General features: G+C 38.3%; 1 protein-coding gene across 1 annotated transcript; it reads left to right on the top strand.

Annotated features, from left to right (window-relative positions):
* Nucleotides 1-386: 386 nt before the first annotated feature.
* Nucleotides 387-5,721, top strand: LOC138323201 (protein phosphatase 1 regulatory subunit 7-like). Its single transcript, XM_069267620.1, has 3 exons — nucleotides 387-529; nucleotides 2,707-2,793; nucleotides 3,127-5,721. The coding sequence occupies exons 1-3, from the start codon at nucleotides 443-445 to the stop codon at nucleotides 3,322-3,324; spliced, it is 372 nt and encodes a 123-aa protein (XP_069123721.1). The 5' UTR covers nucleotides 387-442; the 3' UTR covers nucleotides 3,325-5,721.
* Nucleotides 5,722-11,399: the final 5,678 nt, after the last annotated feature.

Raw genomic sequence — 11,399 nt, 5'->3', positions numbered from 1 at the left:
ACAGGGTTAGCATCTTGGATTTTGTAATTGTTTGTTAAATATCCTTCTAAACTATATGTACAATATGTAAGTCCATCTGTCTGTAGAAAACTCCTTCTAAACTATATATATGTACAATATGTAAGTCCATCTGTCTGTAGAAAACTCCTTCTAAACTATATATATGTACAATATGTAAGTCCAAACTATATATATGTACAATATGTAAGTCCATCTGTCTGTAGAAAACTCCTTCTAAACTATATATATGTACAATATGTAAGTCCATCTGTCTGTAGAAAACTCCTTCTAAACTATATATATGTACAATATGTAAGTCCATCTGTCTGTAGAAAACTCCTTCTAAACTATATATATGTACAATATGTAAGTCCATCTGGGCCATTTTAATGTAATTGCAATGTCTTTATTTTATATGTCATAGTCCAACCGATTGGTGAAGATGGAGGGATTGGATGCCTTAGTGAACCTACAGGAATTGTATCTCAGTGATAATGGTATAGAAAGGATAGAGGGCATGGAACACAATGTAAGGAATAGTCATATATGCATGCATATGAAATCTTATCTTCAATAATTATTATCATAAGGCTTAAGAGCTTAAGCCATGGTGCTGCCTCTGTTGTATTCCATCGCCTGCCGTCCATCCGTCTATCAACTTTCCTTTAAATCGCTACTAGTCATGGGTTTTTGCCTGGATTGTAATATAACCACATTTGACCAGAAACATTCTCTAGGGAAATGGAACAGAGTTTGTAGAAATTATCAATCTTTGCTCTGGGGTAGAAGGGGCTGGGTCAAAAGGAGGAGAAATATTGGTAACTCGTTTAAATCGTTTACTAGTCATGGAGTTCTGCATGGGGTTATCACCAAATATGGCCCCACACATCCTTAGGGGAAGAACATAGTTTTTTAGGTCACCTGAGACGAAGTCTCATGTGGCCTATTCTGATAGCCTTTTGTCCGTCGTCTGTCGTCTGACGATAAACAATTTATATTTTGACTTCTTCTCCGAAACTGCTGAAGCAATTTCAATGAAATTTTACACAAATCTTCTAGTTTAAGGCATAAGGCCAATTAAAATTGTGAATATATGGTCCCCACCCCCAAGGGGGCTGTTGGAGAGTCAAAAAGGGGTGCACTTGACAAAAATATCTCTACTCACAGATGTAGTAAAATCAAATACTCTTCATAGATAGAAAGGTCTTAAGGTCCTTTACAAAAATGTGAATTATATGACCCTGGTCTCTTGTTTCCCTTGGGGAGAAGGTCAAGTTTATTATAGTTTATATAGCGAAAACACATTTATTAGCATTTTTCACTCAATTTTCATATGAAATGAGTCAAACTTGGTTAAAATTATTAACCAGAGATCCATATTGGTCCTGGCTGACCCCCTAGGGGCAGAGGGGCGGCAGGGCCAAAAGGGGTAAAATTGGCTAAAATTTCAAAAATCTTCTTCTAAAATCCTGGAAATGGTTGAATCAAATACTCTTTATAAATGGAAAGGTCTTAAGTTGTTTTATATAAATTGTGAATTATATGACCCTTAGGTCTCATGTTTCCCCCTGGGGAGGGGGGCAAATTTATTATAGTTTATATAGGAAAATCACATTTATAAACATTATTTGTTCAATTTTCATAGGAAATGAGTCAAATTTGATTAGAATTATTAGCCTGAGATATAGCATTTTAGCATCCATATCGGTCTTCGCTGACCCCCTGGGGGACCAGAGGGGCAGGACCAAACAGGGTCAAAATGATTAAGATTTCAAAAAATACCTCTAAGTTCACAGGTTTGATGGAAGCAAATACTCTTCATAGTCTAAAAAGTCAAATTTATAAATCGCTGACCAACTTCAAGGCCCAGCATATAGTGTTTATATGTCTTTAATTTGTTTCATTCCCATGGGCCTCTTGTGTATAAATGATATATCTCACCAACTTGGGGCCAGAGGGTATTCTCATTTTGGGAAAAAAGGGTAAATTGCTATCCCTGGATAAAGTGGACCAATGGTATCTCAAAGTTTGGACTTAAATCATTTTGGAACCGTAATAGCAAGATGAATGACATCCTTTTAGGAGAAATAAAGTAAATTCATTGAATTTTTTTTTTCTTTGAAATTTAGTATTTTGCTTAACCATTGCAGCCAGTATCCAGGCCCTTTAGACCTCTTGGTTAGTATAGTCAAAATGTTATGTCCATCGTCCTGCATTGTCTGCCATCCGCTAGCTGTAAACTTTTCATTTACACAAGTTCTTTTCAATAATAGTTAACCTAAAGGCCCCTGGGTACTAATTGGGCATGTATCATGCTGGAGTGAAGGGCTATCAATAACTAGGAGGCTTAGAGATCTGATATTGGGTCTGTATACAGCATGGTGGGATCAAGGGCTACCAAGTTTGTTGAAATGAATGATTTTTACCTTCATTCAATGTCACAGGGTTCAAATAGGCAAAAATCTTTAAGGGACTTCTTGTCAATAAATAAGAGTACCAAAATTCCTCTGAGATATCTTTACAAGTTCATACTATATATTGCACAAATTAGTCCTGACTGACATCAATAGGCTGCTTGGTGGGTGCATAGGGCCAAAAATCTGTAAATTCTGTATCAGTTCTGACCATTAAAGCTGCTAGGCCGCCTGTTGATATTTTTACACCTCTTGTTGATATTTTTAATGTTTTTACTTATATCTTTTTCAGCTCCAATTAAATACGTTGGATTTGGCATCAAACAGAATACAGAAGATTGAGAATGTTTCCCACCTTGTGGAACTACAGGAATTCTGGGTAATTAATGTGACTGTAGTACTAGTTAGACCATAAACTCTACCCATAAGGTGTTCTAGATTAACATATGAATAACAAAAAGATGATTGTATTCACAAGTTGAATATTTTGTTTTTATGTATTATTTAGTGAACAGCAAAGTGTCATATAATGGTTCATGATTTGTAGAAATTGACCTAAGGACTGTGTATGGCCCTTTTTGGCCCCTAAATCCGTCAAATTGATAACGGCTGATGAAAAAGAAATCATTCATGTCTAAAACAGATTACAAATTGGTGGGAATAGAAAGGTTGTACGATTATTATTCATAGATGACTATTATATTTTTTTCAGTTTAACGACAACAGAATGGATGACTGGAAAGATCTAGAGGAACTAGCACCAATAAAAATCCTTGAGACAGTCTACTTTGAACGCAATCCCTTATGGAAAGACCCAGAGAATGCAGGGCAGGCAGACCCAAATTATCGACGCAAAGTAAAATTGGCACTACCGCAAGTCCGACAGATAGATGCCACGTTATGCAAATGACACTAACATTGTCTTAAATTAAAAGATGTTACTGTGACCTAATACCAGTTTAAAACAAACATTGTTGATTAATGATTTTTTGGTGAAAAGAATCATTTATAGCAAAGGCTGTTTGCTCAACTGTTACCAACATTCTGAATTTTATGAATGACTTATGGCCAGGGCTGTCTTGGTGAATTATTCTTAAAATTTTTCTCATGCTGGCACACCTGCAGCTATTCAATACATGCCTTGTGAAAAGAAATCAACAACATCTAACACTCAGTCTGGTATTTGATGGCCATTCAAGGCCACATATCTTAGCACATTAGAATGTCATTAGCTAGCTTGATAAATATTGATAAACCGACCTACCACCATTTCTCAGAAAGAACTGAATGGATCTGTCTCAAATTTCATGTGCAGGTTCCCCTAGTGGTCTAGTTGTGCATATTGCATTTTGGGACAGATTAGTCAACAAGATGGTCGACAGGTAGCATCTTGGATTTTGATAATTGTTTGTTACTGCTATATATCTAAGAAAGTGCTGAAAGTGTCTTTCTCAAATGTAGTATGTACGGTAGTAAAATTTTAAAAAGCAGAGGAAAGATCCATCTTTCCATTGTCAGACATAGATCATTTTTTGGTGGGCGCCAAGATCCCTCTGGGATCTCTTGTTTAAGGCAAATTTTGTGTGGAATGATATTTTATTTTTACAAAACAGTCAAACTCATTGGATTTAACAAAAACAAAACATTGCTCACTTAAACACACTGTTAAAAATGTGTTCACAATTTTACCCTGTACTAAAAATAATCTCAGGTCATTTTCTGTCTATGTGTTAATTATTTTAAAATTGAAAACCAGGAAAACGGTTTTCGGCCACTTGAACATAGCTAGTGCTGGTCGGTATGTATATGTAATAAATTTTGTTTGCAAATTTTTATGAGAATCCGCTACATGGATTCACACATTTTGCAAGCAAAATTTCTTTCCTATCCCAATGAATTTTATAAAATAGTGACATCAATGCTCAAGTGTATTGTTACAATTTAGGATGCACACTTTATATTGTATTGCTTGCCATTTTAACAAAATTGAGGCCTCTTATTGGCTGAAATTTCAATGACATCAGATTGAGGTGAAAATTGGTGTCATGCGGTATGTTGAATAATATTAAGTTCTTGTTACTGAAGAAAAACACTGATTCACCTACTCCTGTTTATAATAGATATAACATTCCATTCATCGGTGATGTAGCTCCTTTAACTTCTATCCTGTCAAAAATTTGTGATTTTTTTATTTATTTATTTTTTTATTTTTTTTTTTTTTTGCTCGTAAAATCAATTTGTAGTCCAACTAATTTGTAAATACCATCATAAATGAATATGAAATAGAGAATGAAACCTTTTTCATTAGCATTCAAAAGGTGGACACAAGGGCTTCCCTTGCCACATACCCAAAGTATTGTTAGAAAACATTTCATGCTCTTTGTGGTTTTTTAAAAGGCAAAAGAGTTAAAAACAAAAACAAAACAAAAAAAACAGTGTTTGTGGAATTAATGTTTGTTAATGATTAAAATAAAGTCCCTGTTAGTAGCAGGATTTTGTGCTTGAAACAATTCTTAAAGATGCTTTTTCAGCGACAGAGCATAAATATTATTGATCATTTGGACAATAAGGCAAAAAAAATGTTTGTTTAGGGTTACCCGATCAACCCTAATTTTCAACCCCTGACCCTAATAATATTTGTAATAAAAAATCATTTTCATACATTTCTGTCTCATTATCATTATGTTGATAACAGAAGAAAAGCGCCGAATCAACACACTTTCTACCGTCCCACAAAAGTTCACCAGATAATTTAAATCGCCAGGACCCAGTTGTTCAAAAGGTGATTAGGTTAATCACAGTTTAATGGCAATTTTGAAATTAAGATTAATTGAATTCATGGTAAACTAGGTTTTAATTATGGCGCAATATACGGTCAAGATAACTTGCAGGGTTGGTATCGTAAACATATTGTGTTTACCGGTAATTAAGAATAAAAACAAGCTGACTTAGGTATTTGACTGTCGACCAATTTCTCCAGACTTATTACAATAAGTGGAAGATGTCACAGTGTTGATGTAGATTTAATTCTGCATGGTCTTACACATTCAGTTTTTAATAAAGGATACGTAAGCTATTTTTACGTAAACTACTTTTTGAACTAAGAATAGCAAAGAAAAATAATATATACATGTATGTTTTAATGACAGAGGGCAATTTGAAAAGATATCATTAGATAACTGATACCAGGCATACATCAAATATTTTAATTTAAAAGCTACATAACATGTATTACCCGGTTTATGATTGTATTAGATGATAGCTTATTCCAAAATAAAAAGTGCCCCAAAAGCACAATATGACTGGATTTTGATGCATTTCAAATTTGTTAATGACATGTGAAAATGCTTCTATTTCATGTAAATCATATAATTATTATATATTCAATGCAATATATGAACTATTCAAAACTTAATATATTCTAGATTTGAATTGGAAACTAATGACATATTATAATTTGTTACTTTTGCATTGAAAAGTCTTATTTATATAGCAGAAATGTATACTAAGAAAAATATTGTATTTACACTGAATTGTAGATGTTGTAATTCAAAAATAAATACAAAAGAATTATAATTATATAGTAGAACTTGTCGTTGGACAATTTGAAGAGCTTTTCACCAACAAGGAATTTCAGTCAAGGTATGGAGATTTTGATATCTCTGAAATACGTGCGTAAAGTACAATTTGCCATCGTGGGTTTCGTGACGTCATAATCACCGGAATTGGGGAGTAATCGACGTTAAAGTATTCTTTACCCACGTAGTTTTGGGATCACGAAACCCCCGCCATATATCAACAAACTTTGTAGGCCTTTATCTCAACATACTTTAGGTGTTAAATCAGGTCTCTAAGCCATTTTCAGAATTTGACAAGAAGTACTTTAAAGAGTTCAGGTGTTTTGGCCACTGTGACCTTGAATATAGGTAAAGGTCAATCATATTATCAAACTGAGTAGGCATGCATGTCAACATGCTATACAGGCCTAATATTAGGCCTTTACGCCTTCGAGAACTTGAGTAGAAGATTTTTTAGTGATTTTTTTTTTCGTTAAAAAAACCCACTTTAACTTTAACCCTTATTTCCAACCGAAAGTTGACGTTATACATAAAAGTGTTACATTAGTTATTTTGATTCTAAATAGAATATCGAGAACAGAAAGAAATTCGTGACACAAGCTTTAATCGTGATAAGAGATATACGGTAGCCTTGTATACTAATTTCAAGACAGGAGAACCGATGTGAGGTTCTTCTGGTGGACAAGGCCATTATGATTTAAGACGGTCGAAAGCTAAACTGTACAGAAGATCTGACTGTGTGGAGCAAACGCTCATATCTTACAGTCTATCAAAGCGAAGAAATTGGCAAAAGCCGACCTATAACCTTCAATGTTACTTCATCCTTGAAAAGGGATGGGGGCAAAAATAGGACCAACTTCCTTACTGACCAATCACGTAAAATACCCTTTAGAACACGGTCCGTCCAAAAACGGTTGCCAAGAAAAAAAAAGAGGGATCACTAACTCTTAATGTGACCTCTCCTTGGAAGGGAAAAGACCCAAGAAAGCCAACCTTGGAGAATTGACCTGGTGCTCTTGTAAAGGGTTATTTGGTTCATATGTCACTTAAAGCAATGAGTCGTCGAAGTAGACGTGAACAGCCAGTCCAACACTATGCAAGTAACTCATTAATGCTAGAGTAATTGAGGAATACCAAAGGATAAGTGGTTAGATCAAGGGCATTGCTCAAGATTAATTGGTCCTATTGTGGATAGTTCCAAGATGACCGTTTTGTAGGTAATAAGGTTCAGAGACACAGAGGTGATGATGTCATGGTGTTTCCGTATTGAAGTGTGGTGAAATCACACAAAGGGCACTTTTAAAAGCCTATTACGGGCCTCCAGGAGCCAGACTTGCTGGGAACCAAAAAGATCCGTGAATAAAATGTAAATGATGTAGGCTTGTTCCCATTGACAGTGATGGAATGTTAGCCAATTGGTTAATACATTATCATTTTTTCTTACCTGCATTTAACTGTCTGTAACAGCGCTTTTACAGATATCTGATTTCACTTTAGCAAAATGGCTAAGTGGCTAACTGGAAAGTCCTTACAAGATTGACCTCTATTTCTCCTTTTGGGCCCCGCTCATTTCCCAAGGGGTCAGGAGGAAAAGAGTTATAGAAACTCTGTTCCCTTTCCCCAAATAATGTTCCTGCCTATTTTTGGTTACAATCCATGCAGAACTCCGACTTGAAGCGATTTACTGCCAGTACTGCCATATTTCTGTTTCCCATACCAGACCCGCCTCTCCTATCTTCAGCAGGCCAGATGATGTTCCTGCCAAAAATTTGGTTACAATCCATGCAGAACTCCGACTTGAAGCGATTTACTGCCAGTAAAGGATATATTTCTGTTTCCATACCAGGCCCCCCTCTCCTGTCTTCAGCAGGCCAGATGATGTTCCTGCCAAAATTTGGTTACAATCCATGCAGAACTCCGACTTGAAGCGATTTACTGCCAGTAAAGGATATATTTCTGTTTCCCATACCAGACCCGCCTCTCCTGTTTTCAGCAGGCCAGATGATGTTCCTGCCAAAAATTTGGTTATAATCCATGCAAAACTCCGACTTGAAGCGATTTACTGCCAGTAAAGGATATATTTCTGTTTCCATACCAGAATTGCCTCTCCTGTCTTCAGCAGGCCAGATGATGTTCCTGCCAAAATTTGGTTATAATCCATGCAGAACTCCGACTTGAAGCGATTTACTGCCAGTAAAGGATTATATTTCTGTTTCCCATACCAGACCCGCCTCTCCTGTCTTCAGCAGGCCAGATGATGTTCCTGCCAAAATTTGATTTACAATCACATGCAGAACTCCGACTTGAAGCAACTTTACTGCCAGTAAAGGATATATTTCTGTTTCCCATACCAGACCCGCCTCTCCTGTCTTCAGCAGGCCAGACAATGTTCCTGCCAAAATTTAGTTATAATCATGCAGAACTCCGACTTGAAGCGATTTACTGCCAGTAAAGGATATATTTCTGTTTCCCATACCAGACCCCGCCTCTCCTGTCTTCAGCAGGCCAGATGATGTTCCTGCCAAAACTTGATTACAATCATGCAGAACTCCGACTTGAAGCGATTTACTGCCAGTAAAGGATATATTTCTGTTTCCCATACCAGACCCGTCTCTCCTGTCTTTAGCAGGCCAGATGATGTTCCTGCCAAAATTTGGTTACAATCCATGCAGAACTCCGACTTGAAGCGATTTACTGCCAGTAAAGGATATATTTCTGTTTCCCATACCAGGCCCCCCTCTCCTGTCTTCAGCAGGCCAGATGATGTTCCTGCCAAAATTTGGTTACAATCCATGCAGAACTCCGACTTGAAGCGATTTACTGCCAGTAAAGGATATATTTCTGTTTCCCATACCAGACCTGCCTCTCCTGTCTTCAGCAGGCCAGATGATGTTCCTGCCAAAATTTGGTTACAATCCATGCAGAACTCCGACTTGAAGCGATTTACGGCCAGTAAAGGATATATTTCTGTTTCCCATACCAGACCCGCCTCTCCTGTCTTCAGCAGGCCAGATGATGTTCCTGCCAAAATTTGGTTACAATCCATGCAGAACTCCGACTTGAAGCGATTTACTGCCAGTAAAGGATATATTTCTGTTTCCCATACCAGACCCGCCTCTCCTGTCTTCAGCAGGCCAGATGATGTTCCTGCCAAAATTTGGTTACAATCCATGCAGAACTCCGACTTGAAGCGATTTTACTGCCAGTAAAGGATATATTTCTGTTTCCCATACCAGACCTGCCTCTCCTGTCTTCAGCAGGCCAGATGATGTTCCTGCCAAAATTTGGTTACAATCCATGCAGAACTCCGACTTGAAGCGAAGCAGTAAAGGATATATTTCTGTTTCCCATACCAGACCCGCCTCTCCTGTCTTCAGCAGGCCAGATGATGTTCCTGCCAAAACTTGATTACAATGCATGCAGAACTCCGACTTGAAGCGATTTACTGCCAGTAAAGGATATATTTCTGTTTCCCATACCAGACCCGTCCTCTCCTGTCTTTAGCAGGCCAGATGATGTTCCTGCCAAAATTTGGTTACAATCCATGCAGAACTCCGACTTGAAGCGATTTTACTGCCAGTAAAGGATATTTTCTGTTTCCCATACCAGGCCCCCTCTCCTGTCTTCAGCAGGCCAGATGATGTTCCTGCCAAAATTTGGTTACAATCCATGCAAAACTCCGACTTGAGGCGATTTACTGCCAGTAAAGGATATATTTCTGTTTCCCATACCAGACCTGCCTCTCCTGTCTTCAGCAGGCCAGATGATGTTCCTGCCAAAATTTGGTTACAATCCATGCAGAACTCCGACTTGAAGCGATTTACTGCCAGTAAAGGATATATTTCTGTTTCCCATACCAGACCCGCCTCTCCTGTCTTCAGCAGGCCAGATGATGTTCCTGCCAAAATTTGGTTACAATCCATGCAGAACTCCTACTTGAAGCGAAGCTAAATGTAAAGGATATATTTCTGTTTCCCATACCAGACCCGCCTCTCCTGTCTTCAGCAGGCCAGATGATGTTCCTGCCAAAATTTGATTACAATGCATGCAGAACTCCGACTTGAAGCGATTTACTGCCAGTAAAGGATATATTTCTGTTTTCCATACCAGACCTGCCTCTCCTGTCTTCAGCAGGCCAGATGATGTTCCTGCCAAAATTTGGTTACAATCCATGCAGAACTCCGACTTGAAGCGATTTTACTGCCAGTAAAGGATATATTTCTGTTTCCCATACCAGACCCGCCTCTCCTGTCTTCAGCAGGCCAGATGATGTTCCTGCCAAAATTTGGTTACAATCCATGCAGAACTCCGACTTGAAGCGATTTATCTGCCAGTAAAGGATTATATTTCTGTTTCCCATACCAGACCCGCCTCTCCTGTCTTCAGCAGGCCAGATGATGTTCCTGCCAAAATTTGGTTACAAATCCGATGCAGAACTCCGACTTGAAGCGATTTACTGCCAGTAAAGGATTATATTTCTGTTTCCCATTACCAGACCTGCCTCTCCTGTCTTCAGCAGGCCAGATGATTGTTCCTGCCAAAATTTGGTTATAATCCATGCAGAACTCCGTCATTGAAAGCGATTTACTGCCAGTAAAGGATTAGATTTCTGTTTCCCATACCACAGAACCGCCCTCTCCTGTATCTTCAGCAGGCCAGATGATGTTCCTGCCAAAATTTGATTACATACTCCATGCAGAACTCCGACTTGAAGCAACTTACTGCCAGTAAAGGATATATTTCTGTTTCCCATTACCAGACCCGCCCTTCCTGTCTTCAGCAGGTACAGACAACCGTTCCTGCCAAAATTTAGTTATAATCCATGCAGAACTCCGACCATTGAAGCGATTTACTGCCAGTAAAGGATATATTTCTGTTTCCCATACCAGACCCGCCTCTCCTGTCTTCAGCAGGCCAGATGATGTTCCTGCCAAAACTTGATTACAATGCATGCAGAACTCCGACTTGAAGCGAATTACTGCCAGTAAAGGATATATTTCTGTTTCCCATACCAGACCCGTCTCTCCTGTCTTTAGCAGGCCAGATGATGTTCCTGCCAAAATTTTGGTTACAATCCATGCAGAACTCCGACTTGAAGCGATTTACTGCCAGTAAAGGATATATTTCTGTTTCCCATACCAGGCCCCCCTCTCCTGTCTTCAGCAGGCCAGATGATGTTCCTGCCAAAATTTGGTTATAATCCATGCAGAACTCCGACTTGAAGCGATTTACTGCCAGTAAAGGATATATTTCTGTTTCCCATACCAGACCTGCCTCTCCTGTCTTCAGCAGGCCAGAATGATGTTCCTGCCAAAATTTGGTTACAAATCCATGCAGAACTCCGACTTGAAGCGATTTACTGCCAGTAAAGGATATATTTCTGTTTCCCATTACCAGACCCGCCTCT

This window comes from Argopecten irradians, chromosome 1 (genome assembly GCF_041381155.1).
Source record: "Argopecten irradians isolate NY chromosome 1, Ai_NY, whole genome shotgun sequence".
In the NCBI taxonomy this organism is placed as follows: domain Eukaryota; kingdom Metazoa; phylum Mollusca; class Bivalvia; order Pectinida; family Pectinidae; genus Argopecten; species Argopecten irradians.
The sequence above is the reverse complement of the archived record's forward strand: the minus strand, read 5'-3'. Positions and strand labels throughout refer to the sequence as shown.